General features: G+C 43.8%; 1 protein-coding gene across 2 annotated transcripts in view; it reads right to left on the bottom strand.

Moving 5' to 3' along the window:
* The window catches only part of NT5DC3 (5'-nucleotidase domain containing 3), a 57,093-nt gene that overhangs the window by 13,953 nt on the left and 18,289 nt on the right, over positions 1 to 24,851 (bottom strand). For both annotated transcript variants that reach the window (XM_060245600.1, XM_060245599.1), the window contains exons 2-8: positions 21,954 to 22,138; positions 15,155 to 15,229; positions 13,482 to 13,537; positions 5,446 to 5,536; positions 3,672 to 3,809; positions 2,516 to 2,576; positions 75 to 177 (exon numbers count right to left, since the gene is read on the bottom strand). In XM_060245600.1, coding sequence (XP_060101583.1) covers positions 75 to 177; positions 2,516 to 2,576; positions 3,672 to 3,809; positions 5,446 to 5,536; positions 13,482 to 13,537; positions 15,155 to 15,229; positions 21,954 to 22,138 — 709 coding nt within the window. The remainder of the gene's footprint in view (positions 1 to 74; positions 178 to 2,515; positions 2,577 to 3,671; positions 3,810 to 5,445; positions 5,537 to 13,481; positions 13,538 to 15,154; positions 15,230 to 21,953; positions 22,139 to 24,851) is intronic.

The following is a 24,851-nucleotide window of genomic DNA, read 5'->3' as shown; positions in this document are numbered from 1 at the left end:
TAAAGTGACATTTGATAGTCATCATTGAGAGTATGCTTTTTTGGTTAAATCCATGTACAAAGCCAGCCACCTACACAAAGCTGCTAGGACTGTTCGTGATGAGGAACATCTTCTTGCCATGATCTGCCAATTTCGCTAGCACGGCACGCGTCTGCTCCGCATAACAAATGTATTTCTCTAGAGGGAAGGAAGGTTGGGGGGGGAAAACCAAGTTACACAAACTAAAGTTGAAGACTTTTTTTGCAATATTCATTAGCACATTAAGGATTGTCTGTCATTCCCAGTCACGATTGTAGCATCTGAATTACAATAGCATCAGTAAAATTTAAACAGTTTTGGTGATTTACCACAGAGAAAGTTCATATGGAAGGGAACAATGAGCATCCATAGGCTTAATGCCTCTACACTATTACTAAAGACCCCATCAAATAAGATGTCTCTTGTATGCCTGTTGTAATTCTATGGAATTTCTTAAATACAGCACTTTACAAATCAATTGTACATAGCCCCAATATCAGTTGTGCTGGGACACTGACCAAAAAAAATTATGTTAACTGCATTACTGTGAACAGAAGGTATCATATTTAAGGATTCTTTGTTCTTAAGGATGTTTGTTCTTAAAATCAGACATTAATTCTTAGAAACTAGGCTTTGGGCTCTAATGGAAGTCAAAGTCACTTACATGGAAGCATGGACCACAATACATCTAGTATATTTTTATCCTGCTCTTCCTTCCAAGGAGTCCAAGATGGCATATATGCAGTGATCTTCCCCATTTTATCATCATAACCAACCTGTGACTTAGGTTGATCAAGTCATTTATCTTAGCTTAAGGTCACCCAGCTGAAAGGGGATTTGAATCCAGGCCTTCACAGTCCAATACTGCAACTATTACACCCCCCACCAAAAGCCCTGCAGGAACTCATTTGCATATTAGGCCACACCCCCTGACAACACCATGGTTTCATACAAGGTTTTTCTGTAGAAAAAGTCCAGCAGGAAATCATTTGCATATTAGGACACACACCCCTGATACTAAGCCAGCCAGAACTGTGTGCCTGCTCAAAAGCCCTAATTACACCATATTGGTTCTCAGTTTGCCTTGCAGAGGTATATGGGCTGCAATCAGTCACTGCTGAGGAAAGAGGCATGCATTCAGCACCTAAGAATATTTCTGAAGCTTTGAAATGATGTAAGAAACCAGCTTGCAGGCAAGGCCAGTACTCTAAATAAAGCCTGCAAAATGTTAGAAGTTGTTTAAAAGGAAACAAAAAGTTTATATCTACAACAGACTGGAAACCTGGACTCCAGAGACAGCATGACTTTTTGAAGCATTTTTATCTGCATACTATTTCTTTTTTGTCTAAACATTTGAGAGAACATCTTTTATGCTAAGACGCTAGAACTCTAAAGCATTGGGAAGAACAATAAAATTGCTCATATATGGTGTGCAAGATAAACTGCAAGACAATTCACCACACTTGTGGTTTGTCATATATATGTTGTTAAATGAAGGGTATTGTCTCCTTGCCTATACAAGCATGAGAGAATTAAAGGTCCCTCATGAGCTGGCATATGTAGTGATTACTGGAACCCTGGAGACCCAAATTTACATCCCCACTGAAGTGCTGAAGGTCACTGGGTGATCTTGAGCCAGTCACAGTCTCCCTCTTGCTACTATAAACTATCACATTAGGCAAATAATCTAATGTTAATTCAAGATGACCACTTCCGGCTATAGAAAAAGGCCTGCCACACTGAACATGCTTCCCCACAAAACCCTGTGGTGATCCTGGTTCATAAAAAGCTGTCCTTCATTACTTCCCTCTAAGTGTTCCCTCTAAGCTGAGTTACTGTGAGCTAGCGCAGTTTTTTAGCCTCCAGCACACACACTTTTGTCTTCGGTCAGGAATGGCGGCCCCAGAGCAAACTAATTTATGCAGCTGCCAAATTGCTCACTCACAACTTTAATGCCAGCAGCTCACGAAGTAGAATTTTTGCTCACAAGACTCCACAGCTTAAAGGGATGGAAAGAAACTGGAGCCCTTTAAACGTGATGTGCATTGGAAGAGGGGCATTTGTAGACACAATTTTGGCAACCACATTGCAGTGAATGCTTGCGAAAGCCCAAGACATCACTACTATAACAGGGGTGGCCAAATTTGCTTAACATAAGAGCCGCATGGAATAAGTGTCAGATGTTTGAGAGCCCCAAGACATGAACGTCAGATGTTTGAGGGAGAGGAAGGCAGAAGTGGAAAGAAAGCAACTTTAACTTTAAATGCATTCCCAAAACCGCTGGCTGGCTTGGCTTGGAGAAATGATTTAAAGAGACAAATGCCTTCTCCAAGCAGGGTGTTGGGGAATTCAAGACCCACACAGTATGTGTGAAAAAGCCACATGGGGGTCCTGAGCCACGGTTTGGCCACCCCTGTACTGTAATAATGATTCTAAAATCTTAAGCATGAGAGAAAAATGAAGGCCCCCCCTCCATAAAAACCCCACTCACGCTTACCAATATCTGCTTCAATTGCTCGGTACATTATTCCTTTGATGTGGACATCTCTGATTGAGTCCTAACAGGGAGATGAATGCAAAATGGCAGTAAGGGTGCCATACTGAAAGCTCTCTCACTTACAATAAAGCATTAATGAATGGGACATCTTCCCTCTTCTGTCTTTGGCTTGTTTTATACAAATATTCAGGGTCGGCTGCTAGGTCTAGAACATGAGGCAGAGAACACTGCAAAAGTTGACATTGGTGGGAAAGGATGCTTCCAGACTTTAGAGAAAGGAGCAGCAGGAAACACAGGCAACCCGGAAGACTGAATTCCATTCTGTATTTTCCCCCCTGCAAATGTTTTTATAAACCACAGCTTTTTGCTGCTGGACTCAAGTCTTTGGGTTAAAGAGTTCTACATGCTTTATTTATTTAAAATATTAAGTCACCTTTCTTCCATCCAGAGCTCAAGGCAACTTACAACTTAAATAAAATACATTAAATGAAATATATTTGGAAAAAATCTTTAAAAACTAAAATTTAAAGTCACAGTTCTTCACTACTTAGTAAACTTGACTAAAGGCTTCACTGCCTTCAAAGTGAAATGACACCCAATCAAAGTCAATGGTTGCATGTTTGGAAGCAAATTTTCTCTGGCGTCATTTAAACACAATGCTGGCAAGATAAAAACACTTTTCTGTAAGATGTCACAATTGCACTGCATCTTGTTAAAAAATACTCAGCTACTTGTACAAAAGCACAAGCCTGATTTCACCAGATATTTCCCACACACTTTTCAAACTCATTTTAGCAAAACCAGTCTCCAGCTCTTACAGCTGCAGAGATGTTTCATGTGTTTTCAGTAACCCAGATTTTTCTAACAATGAGAATGAGTGATCATTTTGTCTCTCAATCATTACTCCTATATCAGAATTTATAGAACAACTATAAATAGGGTAAGGTACTAATGTTTGGCATATGATTTTTTTTTTTACATATTACATTTATATATACACACAGAGGCACACCCCTCCCCATTAGTTTTGCAATAGATGTAGAACTGCAGGAACAGGATGGTTAGCAAATAGCTAAGTCAGCACACTGAAAGATGCAGCTGATGACAAGAGAAAATAGCTTCATATTCAATGAGAGATGGTCAAATGGATCAATACCTTCACATCTTTGTAGAGATGAACGGGCTCATAGTCTATGTTGTTTTTCAGGAAATACTCATTTACGCAAGACAGGAGAGTCATCTCAGGTAAGGAGAAGATATCCATAAACTGCTTCATGGTGTTACCTTGCGAACTCTGTGAACAACCACACAGGACTCAAACACATGCCATAAAAGTCAAGAAGGTTTAACAAAACTTAAGTTTTTACTATTTCCCATTTAAGTCTGTAGACAAGAAGAGGCAGACAAAAAAAGGACTTGAGGCTTCATCAGGGATACAAGAATGCCTTTTATGTTGAATTATCCTTATACCTAATCAGCATGAGTAGCTCCCGTGTGGATCAAAAACTCCACACAGTGGAGAGTGGTAAGGCTAGGATACAGGCTTCTCCAAAGCCAGAATATAACAATGATCCCTAACATGGTCCCTATGTATGTTTGCCAACCTCCAGGTGTGGCCTGGAGTTGTCCCAGCATTAGCACTGATCTTCATACTAGAAAAATTACCGTATTTTCGGACCATAAGACGCACTTCCCCCCCCCCCAAAAAAAAGTGGGGGGAAAGTGTTTGCGTCTTATGGAGCGAAGGTACCTTCCTCCGAGGGGGGGGGGCAATCCGTTGAGTCCGCCTCTGATCCCGGCGCTTCCCCCGCGCCTGCCTGGCTCCAGCTTCTTCCAGCAAGCGCTGGGATCACTCCATGCTGCCCCCACCCAAACCCAGCGCTTCGTGAGCGCCAACTGCGGAGAGGGTAGCGTGCTTCCTCCGTGCCTGTCTGCCTGGCTCCAGCTCTGATGCTTACAGCAAGCACCAGGATCGCTCCCTCCGCCCTCCGATCCCAGCGCTCGCTTTAAGCATCAGAGCTGAAGACAAGCAGACAGGCACGGAGGAAGCACCCGCCCCCTCCGCAAACCCAGCGCTTCACGAGCGCCGGCTGTGGAGGGGGCAGCGTGCTTCCTCCGTGCCTGTCTGCCTGGCTTCAGCTCTGATGCTTAAACCAAGCGCTGGGATCGGAGGGTGGAGGGAGCGATCCTGGCGCTTGCTGTAAGCGTCAGAGCTGGAGCCAGGCAGACAGGCACGGAGGAAGCACGCTGCCCTCTCCGCAGCCGGCGCTCACAAAGCTCTGGGTTTGCAGTGGGGGCAGCGTGGAGCGATCCCAGCACTTGCTGGAAGAAGCTGTAGCCAGGCAGGCAGGCGCAGGAGAAGCGCCGGGATCGGAGGCGGAGGCAGCGGATCGCCCCCCAGGAGGAAGGTGCGTCCTATGGTCCGGAGCGCCTTATGGTCCGAAAAATGCGGTAGTTCCTCTGGAGAAAACAGCAGCTCTGGATGACGGACTCTATGGGCATCACATCCCTGTTGAGCTCCCTCCCCAAACTCCACCTTCCTCAGGCTCTACCCCCAAATTTCCAGGAATTTCTCAGCTCAGAGTTGGTGACCCTATGCCCACGAGCATTATGGTACCCACTGCATATTCCCAAAAGCAGACAGTTAATCTTGACTTTCCTTGATCTTGCTGGAGCAGGGTCTGCAGTGCTTTGCACCTGTAGGAAATAGCTGCCCCATCACAGGGGGATGCTGGCTTAGAACCATCAAACATTAGAACCTTCCCCATAGCAGGTATTTTATGATTCCTCAGTCTTTCAGGAGCTCCCACAAGTTCAACACAGACATGGTCCCTGATACACAGCAACACAGACAAGTAAGCACATAAAACCTAATTATGTTGTCCTATGGAAACTTTATTTCATCCTAGGATAAAAGTTTGTACTTTTACCTTTCCATAGAAGTCACTCATTTGTTCCAATGGGACGTGGGATCCATCATACATGGCAATAACTTCCTCATCTGGGACGACACTCAGTCCTCTGGCAACAACAACAACAACAGCTTCAGTGCCAAAGCCAAGCAAAACATTTTAGGTAGCTCTCCCATGGCACTATGAAGATTCTACACAAGAGCCCTTCCAGTTTTCTCTTTTTTTACAAAGCAATGGGCCAGCTTTAACTACTCAGAATATGTCTGCCATTAGCTGGCGTCAGGGATTGTGCAAGGAACACTATGCCCTGCCAAACAAGAACAGATTGCACATCTTAAAATTGCATTTCTTCTGTGAAAATTAATTATCCTTTATTATTTGAGGCCCTCAGCTGTAAGAATGTCAGGCTTCCCAACAAAAAGCAATCCCCCCTCCCTGTTTTTATTGTCATTTTGTAAGTGAAGAGATGAGAAGATAGTATTCAAAATCAGATTCCTTCTCCACCTTAATAGCGTTCAGCCTGACTTACAAGTACAGGAAAAAATTCTAATGCACAATGAAAGTCATGATTAGAGCTGCCACTCAGCAATTAGCCGGGGGGGGGGGGGGAGTTACCAAGCATCTGCTTAACAAGATTTGTCACTCCTGCTTCCTTTCAGCAGTAAGGAAGTTGTCAGATTGGTTCTTCCAAGGCTTAGCGGTAGTATAAAGATGTGGGAAAAGCTAGAGAATCTCTCCTCCCACAAATATTTCAAAGGCATTTGGAATATAATTTATTAACACCTGGGGTTTGTGTATCTGTTGCTGTTACACCACATAGCTATTATATTGTTTGCAGTATTTTACTCTTTGTAACAGATCTGCCCAATCAGTCCCACCTTAATGGCAAGAAGATTAGGGAGGTTGGCCTTCATAAGGACGTTTGCTTGTATCCTACTGCTTGGCTCCAAAGACCAAAGCAGAGAGAAATTTGGGCAGATTTCCTCCTCCTACTGCAGACTCCTTCCACTTTGCTTCCTTGCTGTTCATTCATTCATTCATTCATTCATTCATTTATTTATGGAAAACATTTTTATGCCACCTTTCCAGAAAGCAGCCTAAGGCAGCTTATAAAACAAAACATTGAAACATATTTAATTAAAACTCTTAATTAATTAAAATTTAATTAAAATTCAAAAAAGACAATAAGAAGAAATCAGCTTGCCCTCCTCCTTTTGGAATTAAGTAGCAGGGTACAGGGAGCAGATGCCATTACAATTTGCAGCAAGACATTCCTATGTTTTTATCCCACACACCCATCCACCAAGGAACTCATGATTTCTGCCACCACACTTTGTTTTTACAACAATAATGTAAGGCGGGGGGAAGAGACTGGCTGTGCATGACTGGTCCACCTGGTGTCACCCAAAGAGCTTCACAGCTGCATGAGGAATTAAATTCTGGTCTCTCGGATCCTAGTCCAACAGTTCTATGGCATCACATTGGTTCTATTAAAGATCTGTTTTACTTTTTTGTTCCTATACAAACCATCTTGCCAGGATGGATGAGTCACTACAAGGATCTACTTAATGCACAATTTTAATGACAACAAGACATAACAGACTGAAGGCCAGACTACATGCTACAAGGGGGCTGTTTAGGGTGGCCATAATGTCTGAAGGCCAGCCAGGGACACCTTAGGGGGGGGGGGAAGGTAGGGGTGCGCGCGCGCGAAGCGCGCGCGCCGCCGGAAACAGGAAGTGACGTCACTTCTGGTGACGTCATGCCACCGCCGGAAACAGGAAGTGACGTCACTTCCGGCGACGGCATGCCACCGCCGGAAACAGGAAGTGACATCACTTCCTGTGACATCATTTCCCCCGCCACCTGCCGGAAACAGGAAGTGACATCACTTCCTGTGACATCATTTCCCCTCGCGCCACCTGCCGGAAGCAGGAAGTGACATCACTTCCTGTGACATCATTTCCCCCGCGCCACCTGCCAGAAGCAGGAAGTGACATCACCTCCTTTGACAGCACTTCCTGTGATGTCATTTCCCCCAAATATCACCGCCGGAAACATGAATAGTAGTTGATACTTCAGAACCAGACAAACCCGTTTGGAATAATGGTTAAGAGCAGTGGAGTCTAATCTGGAGAACTGGGTTTGATTCCCTGCTTCTCCACATGCAACAGCTCTTAGAGTTGCTCTCTCAAGAGCAGTTCTCTCAGAGCTCTCTCAGCCTCACTTTACCTCTGTGCTTGTTGTGGGAAGAGGAAGGGAAGGAGATTGTAAACTGCTCTGAGACAAGCGAAGGACAGGGTATAAATCCAACTCTTCTTTTAGGTGTCTCCATTTAATCTTCTAGTGAAATATGTCATTCATAGTTCAGTACAGTAACATGTTTGAGTTGGTATTGAATTTCAGTCAGACATGACATCAAGCTCTTGAGAAATAGTCCCTCTAAGCTGAGTTAGTGTGAGCTAGCTCCGTTTTTTAGCCTCCTGCTCACACATTTTTGTATTAGCTCAGGAAATATAGTCCAAGAGCAAACTAATTTATGCAGTAGCTAAATCACTTGCTCACTTTAATTCCAGTAGCTTATGAGGCAGAATTTTTGCTCACAAGATTCCACAGCTTAGAAGGAACAATGGCTGTAAGTTAAACAAAATAAGGCTGCAAACTAATGCACTTTCAATGCTCTTTCCAGTTGGGTTTCATTGTGCAAACTGGCAAAGCCCAGTTGGAAAGTGCAATGAACGTGGGTGGAAAGTGCATTCTTTAATATGCCTGATCACGGCCTAAATAAAGAAACATAGATTTTGTTTGCTTCCTCAGTTGTATAATGTAGCTCTTAAGAGCATGCTGCGTAAAAAAAATCAATCATGATTTATATAGGCAGTTCCCAGTGTGCTGGGATGTATTGATGCTCTATTCTATTTGGCTCTATTAAATTTCATTTTTCAGATCAACAGATGTTTTGTGAACAAACAGTGCACTTTCAATACACCTCACATCTGGGAACAAAAACTGCACATCAGACAATTTGGAGAGCTTTAAACTCCTTATACAAAACACTATGCACACCAGTTGTAAGTGTTAACTGCTGAACTAGTGGCGAAAGTGTAAAGGTGCACATTACTAAAAGTAGGGAACTTTAAAAATTTCAAAACCAGATTACTTTAGAAAACTCTGTAAACCACAGAAATTAAATCAGTAGACCATGCAGATAAAGCCCTGCAATTTAAGAATCTGACTAAACAGTTAGCTATAAAAGACTGATTAAATACAGCAAATTCTACAGTTTCAACAAAATTCTTCTTTCATTAAAATGTTGCCCAAAATGCATGATCCTCATTATTAGCACCATTTCTGCTGGCTGCTCTCAGTTGACTACAATCTTAAAAGGCAGCTGTAGTCTCAAATACTCCCAAACATTTTGCCTCCTCTATTTCTCTCTCACACAAACACACTCTAAAAGGGTGCACTTTCTTGCTGTAGCAAACAGACAAATCTAGGTTAGAGAGGTTTTCATGCTGTGCTGTTGATCTTATGAAATATACATAACCTCCATGCAGGCTTTGTATTTAACAGAAGTAATTGTGTTGTGGGGAGGGGAAAGGGTTGGTTGACAATTGAGGGACAAGAGCCTGCGGTCCAAAGCCTGAGTTTGAGAAAACAAAACAACATGCACACACACAACACCCCCGGAGGGGGGGGCACGCACACTTAAGTTTTAACATACAGGACTGCATGTTGCCTGGAAGGCTGCACTGGGTATCCTATGTAGCAGCTCCTCACCAAGAAGGCAAAAAGCTACAAAACAAACAATGATAAAATACTCACTCTAAAGCCTGCTGCCCTAGCCTATACATTTTCGAACAGAAATCATTAACAAGCACACGGAGGGAGGGGGAGCACTTCAAACTAAGCAGTCTCTTCTTAAGTCCATACAATTCTGCTTCTCCCCCTCCACACACACACTTCTTCTATATAATGGTGTTTACCAGAACTGAGAGGTCTAATCCGCGGTCTGATGTGCCAACGCCACGGAGAAAGCTTCTCCCCGCCCACCCGCATCCACCCCAAATATCCCACCCCCCTTAGGGTTGCCAAGTCCAATTCAAGAAATATCTGGGGACTTTGGGGGTGGAGCCAGGAGACTTTGGGGGTGGAGCCAGGAACAAGGGTGTGACAAACAATTGAACTTCAAGGGAGTTATGGCCACATTTAAAGGGACCGCACATCTTTTAAATCCCTTCCCTCCCTAGGAAATAATGAAGGATAGGGGCACCTTTCCCTCAGCCTCGCCTGGCCTCAGCGCTGCCGCCACCGCTCACAAGCCCCCCACCCCAGCCCTGGGCTGCCTCGCTCTGCTCCTTCGCTCACTCATCGACGACGGGGGAGGGGGGGTCAGGGAGGGATGGCACGGCAGGGGAGGCAGGGAAGGCGGAGGTTCTTTCACACCCAAGCAGGCAGCGCCGGCCCCTGCGGGAGGGAGGGAGGGAGGGAGAAGAGAAAAGTGGGAGGGCGAGGAGGAGGAGGAGGAAAGCGACCGGTGCTTGCACAGGGAACCTTTCCTTTTTCCTTGTCATTACCATTTAAACAAAGGCGCAATAAAGAACTGCAACCAGTCACAAAGCTCCAAGTCTACCGAATAGCCAGCACAGAGACGATCACCCTTGACGTTTGGAGTTGGCTACAGGGCGCAAAACTAAACCAGGATAACCCCCAGACCAGACTCTTAAGAAAGACTTTTTTTTCCCCATGGGGCATTTACATTTCTTATTACAGCAATAAAAGCTTGCATTCTGTGAAAAGGAACACTTTGCATCCCCTCTCCCGCTCCCCCACAGTCCTCGCTCGGGAGGAGAGAAAAACAACAAGCAGACTAGATCAAAGGCTGTGACTTTGGAAGCAAGGGAGATTTGTTGCCTGGTGCCACTTAATAAATACTTCTAAAAATGTGATCACAGTAGCTGAAAGGGAGGAGGGCCAGTGTCATAGGGTGGGGGGAATTGCAAGGCTCTCCTAACAGCTAGTTTGTTGGGCTAGTTAAGGCAACAAAAATGAGAGAGAGAACATGCATACAAACAGGAGTCTGTTCTTTCTCTCTCCCACCCACGCTCTACCTCTTCCTGGGCCATTCTCTGGAGTTGTTGTTGCCAGGGTTAGACCTGGACAAGCTGCCTCCAGCCAGCTCCTCTCATCTTCTCCTCCCTACCAGGCAGAGTTAAGAGGCAGCTTTCCACACAGGCTGGCGGCCCAGGCATTGGCACGCACCCTACCCCCGCACACAGAGCGTAGCCCCAGATCAGTTCCCCCAGCTAAGCTGCTGGGTGGCAAAGGGCTTCTTCCCCTCAAAGCAAAGCAAAGCGTGGGTACTGTGGAGACCCCACCCCCGCCGCTTGCAAAGTTACTAGCGCACTTGTTCCCCTCGCCTGGCCAGGGAGCAGGCAGGCAGATCCCAGCTGGTGGCGCCAAAGGGCTCGAGCTCAACCTCTCCCCCCCCCACACACACACACGGCAAAGCAAAATGCGGGCATTGGGACCCCACCTGCAGGATGCAGCCGCGCTCGCCTTGCTCCTTGCCACACTTTGCTCCCCTGAGGAGGAGAAGTTTCGGACTTGTTGCTGGGGGTGTTACTTAGTTCGAACGCGCTCGACTTCTTTATCTCCCTGGGCACAAAGCGGGGAGAGGCGGCGCTGGAGGGAAGAGGGGCCGAGAGGCAGCACTCCCTTCGAGATGCCCTCGGAGCCTCTCTAACCCGCCGCAGCCTCTCACTCACCAGCCCCGGCTCTCCCGCGCTTTTCCTCCTCCTTGCAGTCGCCATGGCGGCGGCTGCAGCAGCTCCCGCTGCTCGCTTTGAATGGGGCCCTCCAGCTCTAATTGCGGCGGCAGCCCAAGAAGCCCGCCTGGCGCTCGTGCCGGGCACAATTTGAATGAAAATGCCTCAGCTTGTGCGGCGCTCGAGTGACTAGCTGCCATTAGGGCTCGCCAGCCACTTCCTGCCCAGGGCCGCAGAGGTGCACATTGCCTCTTAAACTCTCCAGCCGCGTCAACAGGCCGAGGTGCTGCTTATTGGGAGGGAGGGAAGGAAAGAAGAGGGGGAGAAAACGCACCCGCAGACAGAATGGAAGGAGGAGGAGGGAAGGGATGAAGGCCAGCCAGCTGAACTTAATTGGGGGGTCAGATCAGTTCCATGATCGCTGCTCCCCGCATGAGAGAGCCGCCCTTGCCCGGACGGTACCGACTAGGCAGGAAGAGTACCTGTGGTCTCTGGGCTGGCTGTCGCCGGGGAGCGCCTCTGCTTTTCCATCCCTAGCTGTGGCCTGTCTCCTTTTGCCGTCTGGTTCGGATCCTACCCAGCCGGGGCAATGTCGGGTCCTCTCCCGAGTGCAGCCCAAGGCGGGGTTCTCTCCCTTCTCTGGATATGCGCGGGTTTTTTTGGGGGGGGGGGCGCAGCCAGGAGGCCACGCTGGGCAGGGGGCGGTAGTGAAAGGGCCTTTCCCCCACTCTGGAGGGCCGTGTGACTCTATCTGAAGTACTGGGGATTTTTGAGCCCCCAATTTAAGGAGGAGCATGAATTAAACAAAGCAGACCCTAATGTTAGCACGAAGGAGAAGTCCCCTCTTCGGTGTTGCATCTTACCCCCCCCCCCCCCCCGTTTGCCGGGACGCGCTGTCTACTCTGGTCTCATACTTGCCTTAGAAGGCTCCTGCAGGGCGGCGGCAGGAGAAGGCTCGGCGCTGAGCGACTGCAGCCCTTTGGGGCCGGCCGGCGGCTGCTCCAGCGGCAGGTAGGTGGGCGAGGAGGCGCGGGGCTGCTGCTGCTGCTGCTCTCGGGCGGAAAGCAGCAGGCGCCGAGGTGAAAGCCCAGCTCTGCGGCCCGCTGCCCGCCGCTGCCACGCGCGCTGAGCGGCCATTTGCAAGGAGCAGGCTGGGCCAGCCTGCTCCTTGCAAATGGCCGCTCTCAGCGCACGTGGCGGCGGCGGGCAGCGGGACAGCTGGCAGGCGGCAGAGCTCCTGAAGACGGGGAGGGGGCGGGAAGCAAGCATGCGCAGAGCCCGCCACACCGCCGTGCGCACGCGCAGGGACGCTCGGTCCCTCACTCGCCACCTTCCCTGACCCCACGCTCGGCCCGCCGGCTAAACCGGGATCTCTAATGGTCCCGGTATAGCCAGCCCGGGAGGTGGGAATAGGGGGCCAGAACCGGGACATTCCCGGGAGCCCGGGACGGTCTGGCCACCCTAGGGCTGTTTGTTTATTTTTACACAGCAGCTGCAGGGAATGGCCTTTCAAACCCACCCACCCTTCAGTTTGGTATGGTTCCACAGCATGGAGGAGGAGGAGGCACTCTCCATTCTTGCTGTTTTCCTAAGCTGAAATGGCCCTAGGGTAAGAAGAGTTATTTGCTCCATTTTGGAGCTGCACAGTGTGCACAGAAAAGACATAATGGGCAGTTTGACTCTGAAGATCTTGGGTATTCAACATTTTAAGTGATGAGATGGGTTGCAATTTATTTAATGAAGAGCTGCATACCGAGAAGTATTGAATTTAAAAACAGATAGCCAAAAGCCTCAGTGACTCTTCTTTTCTGAAAGTTAAACACAATTTAACAATTTCTTTGGATATAGCTAAATCTTTCCTTAAATCTGAATACTGTAAAAAGCTACTGAATCTATTTCTTACTGAAGTCCAAACATTAACACAAAAAACAGACTCTTAATGGATGTAAAAACTAGCATTGATGCAGCTTTTTATAAGAACAACAACTAAACAGTCAAGTATTTTTAGCAGTCTTCCTGCACAGTTTAACATCTGGAAGCAAGGATATTAGTCAGCAGCACTACTTGGCCAGTCAGCTCTCCTCAGACCGCAAGCTGAAGAACAGATTTGATAGGCTCAGCCTTTAAAAGCATCTTAACTGCACTTCAATGTTCTCTCCAGCAGAGGACTGTGCAGCATGGGAGCCCATCTGATGGGATTACACTGCTACCACATTGACACATGACTCTGCTGTATCCCCACTCATAATGAAGATTGGGCAAAAACGCAGGAGTAGTCCAACTCACCTGTACACAGTTCCCAGCTGAATATAATGAAAAGCATCAATCTTCATCAATAATGCCTTAAAAAAGGAAGGACACCACATTTCAGGTTATATTTTAAGGCCTCAAAGAGATTTGGAATGACTACGTCAATTACTATATGATTTAGAACAGGGTATGTCCAAGAAACTCTACTCTCAACAGAACTGGAACACATCTCCCAAGGTGGGAAAACTACAGGATCCAGCCCAGTACATGCTACATAGCCAGTAGCAATCCTAATTCAGATGACAGGACTACTAAATTTCAACTGATTTTAGGAATCAATTAAAGACAGCTATTCCAGGAAGCCCTGGTCCCCTCAGTTTGCAAGACCTGAGCAAAGCTGAACAACAGGATGTTTGGAGATCATTAATTTATAGGATTGCAATAAATTGGAACCAGTTTGATGGCACTTCACACAAACACACATACTTCACTTTCCCATGAAGTATTTCAGCCTTTAATGCTTAAACAGAATAAAAAAGAATGATAAAGTAGCTCTCATTCAATCGAGATAAACAGCTCTCTGACCACTTTTCTACAAAATTAAGGGAGCCTCTTTGATCTAATCCAATTTGACATTTAAACACCATGCAAAGAGCCAGGGTTTATGACCACCAGATGAATGAGATGTAAACACTGCTGAACTTACCACTTTAGAGGGCATGAACCACAGATGAACACTCCCTCATACAAAACACAGCATGATCAAACAGAACCTGCACCTTCAGGAAAAAGCCCTTCTCTCAGACAGCCTTACACAAAATTTCTGAGATGAAGCACCATTCAAATATTTGATCCCTCTACAGCATACTATGCAAATTTGTTGGTCAAACAGCTTACTCCAGAAGGCCAGGACAGCTAACAGCTGTCATGTGGCACTCAGAATGAATGATGCTTATTTAAATTTAACAATTAATAAATAAACTATACACACTATGCACACAAAAACACAGTTCTGCATCTTTTTCAAGCTTCTCACAAATAATGGGCAAAGAAATAAGGCTCTATCACCTGACAATACAGGATAAAGGATTAAGACCAATGATAATATGTGACACCTGTGGTTCTCAAACTGGGTTCTGATGTTCTCACAAGAGAATTGTGAGGCAAGGAGGACGGGGCACAGTGTGAGCTGGGACAGGTAGCCCTGTGGCAAATTTGGGCTCGGTGGTGGTAAAAAGTGCCATCAAGTCATAGCAAATTTATTGCCACCCCATAAGGCTTTCAAGGCAAGAGAAGAAGAGAAGTGGTTTGCCATTGCCTACTTCTATGTAGTGACCCTTGACTTCCTTAGTGGTCTTCCATCCAATTGTTAACCACAGCCAGCCCTGCTTAGCTTCTGAGATCTGACAAGATCAATCTAGCCTCCATCCAGGTCAGGGCCTGCCCCTCTATAATGTGCAAAATGGCCATGAAATACTAAGCCTGTTGCTCAGAAATGTTATATATACTACATATTGAGAGTGAATTAAACTTGTTCAATTTTAAGTAATGCAAGCCATCAGCATGTTATGCTAGGAAGGAGAAGTGTAGAGTAGAGGTACTGTGCATGTGAGTCCTGAAAAAGAGCTAATTTTAGAAGTAAGGTCTCAAGTTTAAACACCACCATATTAAACATAGCAGAAGTCCCTAATGGAATTGTTTATACTTACCCGGTGCACATCATAATGAAGTCCTCTTATTGCAAAGTTGGGATCATAATCATATTTCCGTATTTCTGCAGGATACTGGCAGGATGAGAATTAAGAAGTCAGCTTAAAAATTGCAGAATACCAAGTGCTCTTATCCCAGATAACCACAACAGGTCTCTAGTCCTCAAAATGCAATATTTGGTCCACTTTGCCACTGTACAAATTGCAAATGTTTCTCTAAAAATATAAGGCCCAGAATTAATGTCACTTTTTGTAAAAGGTTGAAACAATTCATGGTATGACAGAGCTTGCATCTACCTGAAGATCAACCTGCCAAACTCCACTGAAACTGGACATTAAGGATGCCAACAGACATCAGACTCTCTTGTTTTCTGCTCTTAACCAGGAAACTTCATCCTGATTGCTAAGTATATTATTGTGGTGGTTGAGCGAACAGAACACAAGAGGGAGGGAGATCGCTGTTCCCTGCGGTTTTGCACAAAGAAGTGCATGATGCAAAACCCTGAGTGTCTCAGATATTTTTCTTAAATGTTCTAAACCAGTGATGTTGAACTCATTTGTTACGAGGGCCGTATCTGACATAAATGAGATCTTGTTGGGCCAAGCCATGTGTGTCATAAAATGTAATGCCAGGTAGCAGGGATATATACTTTATAAAGGACACAAACACAAAGATTTTTTTTTAAACTTAAAACATGTTTAAAACACTAGCACTCTTGTAATATTTTGTTTATTTAACTGTTTCTGATAACTGACACCTCTTGCTCTGAATTATTACATCAAAAACCAGAGACAATTGTCTGTGCTGTAGCAACCTTGAGTATTCTGTTCAGGTGTTGTTCAGGCGTGTATCTGTAAGTTGCAAACCCACTTTTGATTTATTGACATTCATTACAGAAATCTCATGCTCAGTGCTCTGAGCCTAAGACCTGGGGGAAAACATGAAATGGCTGGGCATTGTGAGCTTTTGTACATGATTCTTCGTGTGCTAGTTAAGAACATGTGAAGACACCACAGCACAGACTGAGGGCTATGTGTTTGTCTAAAAAACTATAATCTTCCACAGAAAAATAACTACAATTCCTACAAGGCAGTTCAAGAACAGAGAGATGGCCATGTATAGTTGTCAGTATCAGCCTACTATCTGGAACGTCTAACTTCAAAATCCCCAATCAATCAAAGGAAGTCAAAGGAAAATGAGAAATGTTAAAGAAAAAAATCAAAGGAAATGTGCTGGGTGAATTTAGTCTGGACACACACACTCAGCCTAATCCACCTAACTGGCTTGTTGTTATTCCTCATCTAAATTGTTCACATTGCTTTCCTACTGAGGGCATGAATACAGTAAAAAAGAGGAGGGGAATCCAGTTGCACCCAGGAGAGCCCTGACAGAATGAGCCCAATAGAACACACACACAAACTCTCTCTTTGTCGTAAGGCAAGAAGCTCTTACCTTGAATAAAACTTTGCCAGTCTTAATGGTGCTTTATATCTCTCCCCTGTGATTGCGAGAACTGGGCAAAGCAAGATCTTGGTCTTTCCTTCGCTTCCCAGGAGGTGGGCAGGGAGGAGCCTCAACCAATAAAGAGGGGTTTGGCTCTGTAATTCTGCTATGTGATTAAGAGAGCCTGGCAAAGCAAGTTCTTGCTCTTTCCCTCCCTCCCTCCTCCTTTCTACCTCCCCAAGAGAGGAGCCTCAGCCAGTGGAGGGAAGAGAGGCTTTGCTCTGTAGCACCTGTATGATTGAGAGAGCCTGGCAAAGCAAGCTGAGACACAGAAGGATGCAAGAGAGGAGAAGGAAGCAGATGACAACCAGCTGCTGGTGGGTTGGATAGCAGCCCTCTGGGGGTCAGGTGCATTTCACAAGCAGCATGTTTTGACACCCTTATAAGTAGTAAAAATACATATTGATGGCCTAGGGTTCCAGACATCTCCTTTTCCCTTTAATGGGAAAAGGGTGCAGACACAAAGCTGGTGCTTCCCCCGAAGTCTCCAATGAAGCCCTGGTATACACAGAGGTATGAGGCACGTAAAAACTTGGGCAGCAGGAAACAGCCCACTGACCATGGGAAGTGCCTTCAAGATTCACTTAATGGGGCAGCCCATCTGTGGGCTTCTAGTGGTGTCCCATTTCTATCTCAAGCTCACTTCTACTTCTTCCACCAATACATACAATATACAACAAAAACTACATTGTACAAGAACTCAGAACAGAATCACCAGGTATGTATGTTCGTCTGAGGTTGGGAGGAATATATTTTGATAAACTTTGATTTGATTTCTACAATTTATTCTGAATACTGGATTTGTTGTCTTTGAGGACACAGCAGTCCTGGCAATATCCTTTGAATCCCTGTGCCTAGTCAGGGCCAGAGGTATGGGAACAAAGCCCTTGAGAAGCTTTTCTTAAGATACTTCAGTTTTTCTTCCCATTTTGATGCTGCCCCAAACAGATGAGATCTTGTACCCAGTGTGTCCAGATGGAAGGCGTGTCAATTTTCCTGGCATTTCCTTCCAGAGGAGAAAGGATTCCTGGGAGTAGAGAACCAACATGGATGAACTGCTGTGCAGGTTGAGAGGTTGCATTAGGGGGGGAAAGGGATGAAGTCACCCTTCCTGTCTTAATGTCCAGCAAAGCCTTGATGGAAGATGGCTTACCCAAAATGTCTCCAATTTTATCTGGGCCATCCAGCAGGGCTTCTGTTGCCAGGTTATAGTCTCCAACTGAAAGCATCAACTTATACAGGGCTTTTGTAAAACCACATTTAAAAAAAGATACCCTATGATGTATCCTTGTGTTTCTGTGATCAGCTCTCATGGACCACAGAATTACCCCTTTCTTCTACCAGATGTTGGGCTGGCAGGAACTGTGGCAAATAGCCAAGATGCAACATCTGTATGCTGTAGTCTCCCTTCCCCCCAATTATGCTGCATCTAATTCACTGAGACAGAGTTTGTGTATCAACTGCAAACTCAAAACGGGACAGGCCTGTTTTATCACAAAGCACAAGGATTTGTTCATAACAGGAGCTTAAGTACCTTGCAAGCAAAACAAATGTCATTTTAAAAAATCACAATCTAAGCTTATTTTAAATAAGCATGTCCTTTTTACAGATCGGGTGAAATCACTCTCAGCTTCCCTCCTTGCATTGGTGGAAGAAAAGCAGCTGTGAAACTATGATAGAAAATGGAAGAAGAGCAAATTCACACAACCCGTCTCCTGACAGCCTCCTCCCTGCAAGACCTCATGCCAGTTTCTCCATAACTTTGTCCCTCAATCATCAGCTTTGGATTTTAGTCTGCTAGAAGAAGAGGTAAGAGCCATCACAACAGATGCCTTTCACTCACCATTCATAGGAACCAACCCTAAACATTTTCATGTTTGATACTTCTCCTGTACTGTCATTCCCTAAATGTAGAGCAAAGAATATCAATATAACACTAGGAAGCTGTTCAGACGCACAATACAATCAGTTGTCGCTGCTGTTTCATACCGGATTAAAAGTGGCTTATCAGACAGCAACATCTGCTTCCCGGTATTAACTCATAGTATCCCCCCGCCCCACAATCCTTCTCGTTACCAGAGTATTTTGTTACCTGCTCCTCTGCAGTGTTTTTTGAGTTCTCCGGTTTCACCTTGTAGTTTCCCCGTCTGGATAGTTCTCAACCAACTTCCAGATGTCTGAAGGCTGTCCCAGAGCAAAAGGAGCCTCAGACATCCAGTTTACTGTCGCCATTTTTTTTACTACTTAGCGATAAGCGCATAACTGCATAATCACATAATGTTCTAACCTATGCACATGCGCAAGCGCGTTTGTACATGTGCATATAATGTGCATAATGCACATAAAAGTGAAGAAAAAAAGAACTGCATGGTGCCGTCATGTGGACGGCAGAAGACGGTTTCACCACGGAGTGATTCGAATTGTAGTATGGCAGTCTGATCAATAATATCCAGAACAAAGATATTCGGAACAGAACCGGGGCGGTTTAACACGGACTCAACATGCTGTGTGAACAGGGCCTAGGTGTCTTTCATCCACTCCTGGCACTAAACATTAGCAACAATATTTTGGAGTACTCTACTAGCCCTGTTTATGTGCAATGATCTAATTTCCTATTTACTCCAGAGATATTTATAAGCACACATATGTGTATATATAGCCATGACCTTTGGACTGCTAGCTGTTTCTAACACAGCATTGAATTCTACACTCTGAACTAAATCTAGGTAGCAGAAAGAAAAAGTTCATATGAAGCAGCACAGAAGAGCAAGAATATGCCTTTGAGAGATTTAAGGGTTACGTAAAGGCTCTGAGACCATAGCACTGGAGCAGATGCAATACAGGAAAGAAATTTGAACGGCAGTTCATTCAGCTAGCAAACTTTATAACTTGGGAACAGATTGTCAATCTAAGTAAGATTTTCTATTATGAACTAGCTGCATTTTACGTTTTATTTGTGTACAAACACAGAGTGGGGGGAAATTTTTTTTTTTTTTAAGAATGTCAAGCTATAGTGCATTTCCTCAAACAGAATCTGGTCCAAAAGGAAATCTGAATTTAATATTAGCATGAAAACCTATTCTTTAGAAGAAGCTATGTATTACGTGTAGTCAAAGATTTCAGGTTTTCACAGCTGGTAACATCATTAGGGTTTGTAGAATCTTTCGGGATCAAGTGCCGTGTTCTACTGGAGAAAGTTTTCCTTCCAGACGTTTCGTTCTCAGCTGCGGAGAACATCCTCAGTGGCGTTGCAGCCGGAGCAGGCGCTCAGACCTTCTTGGCTGCTGTGCATTGAGTGGAGCCAGGGCTGCTGGAGAGCTGCTATTTCTAGGCTGGAGGGGGTGTGATGAAAAGGCAATAGGTTTGTGGATGTGCCCATTGTTTGGTGGGGCTTCCTGGAAGGGTAGTGATAAGGAAACTGGCTGTTGAATGTGACCATTGTTCTGTGTTAATTGCTGGGAGGGTTGGAAGGGGTTTGAAGATAAAGAAGATGATTGTTGACTGTGCTGATTGTTCTGTGCCCTTTCATCACACCCCCAATTGCCCTTTCATCACACCAACCAATTGCCCTTTCATCACACCCCCTCCAGCCTAGAAATAGCAGCTCTCCAGCAGCCCTGGCTCCACTCAATGCACAGAAGCCAAGAAGGTCTGAGCGCCTGCTCCAACTGCAACGCCACTGAGGATGTTCTCCACAGCTGAGAACGAAACGTCTGGAAGGAAAACTTTCTCCAGTAGAACACGGCACTTGATCCCGAAAGATTCTACAAACCCTAATATTACGTGTAGTTCCATCAATATTTTAAAAGTCCAAGGGGTTTTTCTTAATGATTTCAGACCTAAGGCCACCATTAACAGAGGAAAAACTAGGGGAAAGAGGGTCAGAACAGGCGGGTTTAATCCCTTCATCCCTTATTTCCCCTCTACTGGGTTTTGTTGTAGGAAAACAACAAAAGAAATGGGCTGAAAAGCCTTTCTTCACCAACAGCAGCTGCAACTGGGCCAAATTTGGCCTTACTTGGGTTTTAACTATTCTGGAGAGGTTCAGGCTGGTTTTAGAGTGCCTGATTGTATTGTAAACCACTATGAGCAACTCGGAAAAGTGGTATAGGAATATAATACAGGAGAAACAGTCTTAAAGTACCGGTAATCATGGAACTATAGGTAGCACAGTTCTGGCCTTAATCTCACATCTATCAAAGCTATGTAGAAAACAAGCTCTAAATTAGAGCACAGACGATTGACTTCAGAGGGTAAGTGTTGATAAATATAGCATATGCTGAAGTGCTTATTATTGTGGCATTCCCACTGGACCTGAGATTGAGAAATCATCACTGATGCAAAATGCTCTTCTGAGCCCCACTAGGATCATTCCCAAAGCTCATACAAGGAACCTTGCACTCTAGTTTTATATACAAAAAACTTCACAGCAATATGGTCATTGCTCAGTTTAGGTCTCTACCAAGCCACATGAATATTTACTTCCCATTTACTTTGCCTGGTAGCTACCAACCCTCCAGTCTATAGCACCCTGACAAAGCTACTATTTGCAAATTTCATATATAGCATAGGAAGTTATGTAATCCTCCATACATGAGGCTTGTGAAAAGTAGAAAGTTACTGTCAGTTAAAGGCTGATACATTATATGCACACTCCAAGGGATTTGATAGCCATGGTTAGGCCCACAGGGCTTTTTTTGTAGAAACTCATCTGCATATTAGGCCACACCCCTGGTAGCACCATTGTCTCACACAGGGCTTTTTTGTAGAAAAAGCTCAGCATGAACTCATTTGCATATTAGGCCACACTTCCTAATGCCAAGCCAGCAAGAACTGCATTCCTGTATGATCCTGCTCAAAAAAGCCCTGCAAATATGTATGTTACAAGGTTTATCTTACTGCAATTTGTTCTGTTCTTAATTAATTGAACTTAATTTTTCTCATTTAAGTAGCTTTGTCATACACATTTTTTTTACAGAAGGAGTTACTGAATCTGCATTCCTTGGATGTGTGTGCCTAAAAATTTAAGAAAACTTTTCATTCTTTTGCTGCACAATGTGGAATGTGAGTAATTAATTCCAAAAAAATAAATGCCTTATGATGTAGTTAAACTATTTTTCACATATAAATTATTGAATAATTACATTCTTTATTCATTTTCAAACCTTATGATCAACCTGCTTTGGCATTAACACATTTATATGCCACAGTGTGCATGTATACATAAAATAAACAAAAACAAACCTGTCCTAAATATCTTCTGTACATATAAAATAAGTGAGATGTGTGTCTTACCCGATGTTCATTGATCAGCAGATCCCGGGCAGCATTAAAGATCAATGTGTGCAAATGCTTGGAATAGAAGACCAATGTGTAGTCATAATCAAAACCATAGATTTCTATGTCTGAGAGACTCATTTCATTGTTGGAAAAGATTGCATCCGGATTCAGCAAGTTGCTCATTATTGAAGGAACCAGCTCTGTAAAAGAAATAAAAATACCAAGTTTTACAGGAAGAATGCGAGTATCTATATAATAATTCTAAAATACGGTGCCATTGCAAGAAACGGTGGGCACATGATGCTTTTACAGTGTTAAAGCTAAGCTTGAACAAAACCTGCTTTGGAGACTGCCAGAGAGTCTCGTGTTTTTATACCACCATTCCTTCAAAGGACTTAAACACACATGATTCAAATACAATTGACACAGTCCCTTTAGAATTAATTTTCAAATAAGAACATAAGAGAAGCCATGTTAGATCAGGCCAATGGCCCATCCAGTCCAACACCCTGTGTCACACAGTGGCCAAAAAAAATTATACACACACACACATATACACACTGTGGCTAATAGCCACTGATGGACCTCTGCTCCATATTTTTATCTAACCCCCTCTTGAAGGTGGCTATGCTTGTGGCCGCCACCACCTCCTGTGGCAGTGAATTCCACATGTTAATCACCCTTTGGGTGAAGAAGTACTTCCTTTTATCCATTTTAACCTGTCTGCTCAGCAATTTCATCGAATGCCCACGAGTTCTTGTATTGTGAGAAAGGGAGAAAAGTACTTCTTTCTCTACTTTCTCCATCCCATGAATTATCTTGTAAACCTCTATCATGTCACCCCGCAGTCGACGTTTCTCCAAGCTAAAGAGCCCCAAACATTTCAACCTTTCTTCATAGGGAAAGTGTTCCAGCCCTTTAATCATTGTAGTTGCCCTTTTCTGGACTTTCTCCAATGCTATAATATCCTTTTTGAGATGCGGTGACCAGAACTGCACACAGTACTCCAAATGAGACCGCACCATCGATTTATACAGGGGCATTATGATACTGGCTGATTTGTTTTCAATTCCCTTCCTAATAATTCCCAGCATGGTGTTGGCCTTTTTTTATTGCAAACGCACACTGTCTTGACATTTATACATTGAGAGGGTGGTGTTAAGCCGGTAGGAGACAGTTACACAACTGCTACAATCATTAGAAAGATCCTCAGCATGTGAAACCCCCTCTTAATAAAGTTTTTAATTCTCTTTTTCTTTTCTTTTTTCCTCTTTTTTTTTGGATATCCAAAAAGAGATTGCTAAGAAGGAACTTAGAAAGCGACCAGGGAAAAAGAAAATTATAAGTGAGATTACAATATTACAGAACCAGCTAAGACATCTGCTAAATAAAGAAGTAGAATGGAATCTTAAAAGATTGCAACAGAAATCTTTTGAAGGAGCAAATAAACCTGGGAAATACCCATTCTGGCAAATGAAAAAAAAAGAGAGTAAATTTATTAACAAAATTATGTCAGATGGTAAAGATATTGTGGACCAAGCAGGAATTAAAAGGGAATTTTATAAATATTATGCTAAATTGTTCCAATGTCAAAAGGTGGACAGAGTAAAATAAATGTTTATTTACAGAAAATACAAGTAAGTCCCTTAACAGAAAATATGCAAAAGGTCTTAAATGAACCAATTGGAAAAACAGAAGTTGAAGCAGCAATAAACTCAATGAAATTGGGAAAAGCACCGGGTCCAGATGGTTTTACAGCAAAATTTTACAAAGTCCTCGCAGAGACATTAGTACCAAAACTTCAAAAATTGATGAATAGAATAAGAACTTATGGAAAAGTGCCAAATACATGGAAGAAAGCAGTAATTTAGTTGATACCGAAAGAAGATAGAGACACCATGAATGTAAAAAATTATAGCCCAATTTCACTACTTAATAATGATTACAAAATATATGCTAGGATACTAGCAGAAAGATTCAAACAGCATTTGAACAATTTTATTAAAGACGAGCAAGCAGGTTTTCTTCCCAGGAGACAAATTAGAGATAATATTAGAACTGTCATAGATGTGGTTGAATATTATGAGAAGCATCCTGGAAAAGAAGTGGCATTATTCTTTGCTGATGCAGAGAAGGCCTTTGATAATGTGAATTGGGACTTTATGTTTGCAGTGATGGAGAAATTAGGATTAGGAGAAAATTTTATAAGAATGGTTAAGGCAATATATACTGAACAACAAGCAAGACTCTGTATAAATGCAGATTTGACAGAAAAAATTATAATCAACAAAGGTACGAGACAAGGTTGCCCTCTATCTCCATTGATATTCATAATGACTCTAGAGATTTTGCTTATGCAAATACAAGAAGATAAGGAGATAGAGGGACTGAAACTGAAAGGTTTTTCCTATAAATATAGAGCGTTTGCTGATGATGTAATGTTTATTAATTAAAATCCTATATATGTAACACCATTGCTGCTTCACAAGATACAAGAATATGGAGAATTGGCAGGATTTTATATAAATAAAAAAAAATCAAAAATGTTATGTAAAAATATGACAAAGAATCAACAGGAAGATTGTGAAGTTGTTTCAAAAGTAAAATATCTGGATGTGGAAATCACTATGAAAAATATAGATTTATATAAAAATAACTATGAGAAGCTTTGGTATAAGATTGATGGAGATTTGCTAAAATGGAATAAATTGAACTTGTCTTTGCTGGGCAGAATTTCTGCAATCAAAATGAACGTTATACCAAGAATTATGTTTTTGTTTCAGACAATCCCAATTGTGAAAGATTACAAACAATTCAGTAAATGGCAAAGGAAGATTTCAGAATTGACTCGCTCCTTAACAGAGTGTTTATTGATTCTAAAAGATTTTTTGCCTCTAATGAATTTGCTTGCCA

Source organism: Heteronotia binoei, chromosome 8 (genome assembly GCF_032191835.1).
Source record: "Heteronotia binoei isolate CCM8104 ecotype False Entrance Well chromosome 8, APGP_CSIRO_Hbin_v1, whole genome shotgun sequence".
NCBI classification, from domain to species: domain Eukaryota; kingdom Metazoa; phylum Chordata; class Lepidosauria; order Squamata; family Gekkonidae; genus Heteronotia; species Heteronotia binoei.
Note: the sequence above shows the minus strand (reverse complement) of the source record. Positions and strands in the feature narration are given on the sequence as shown.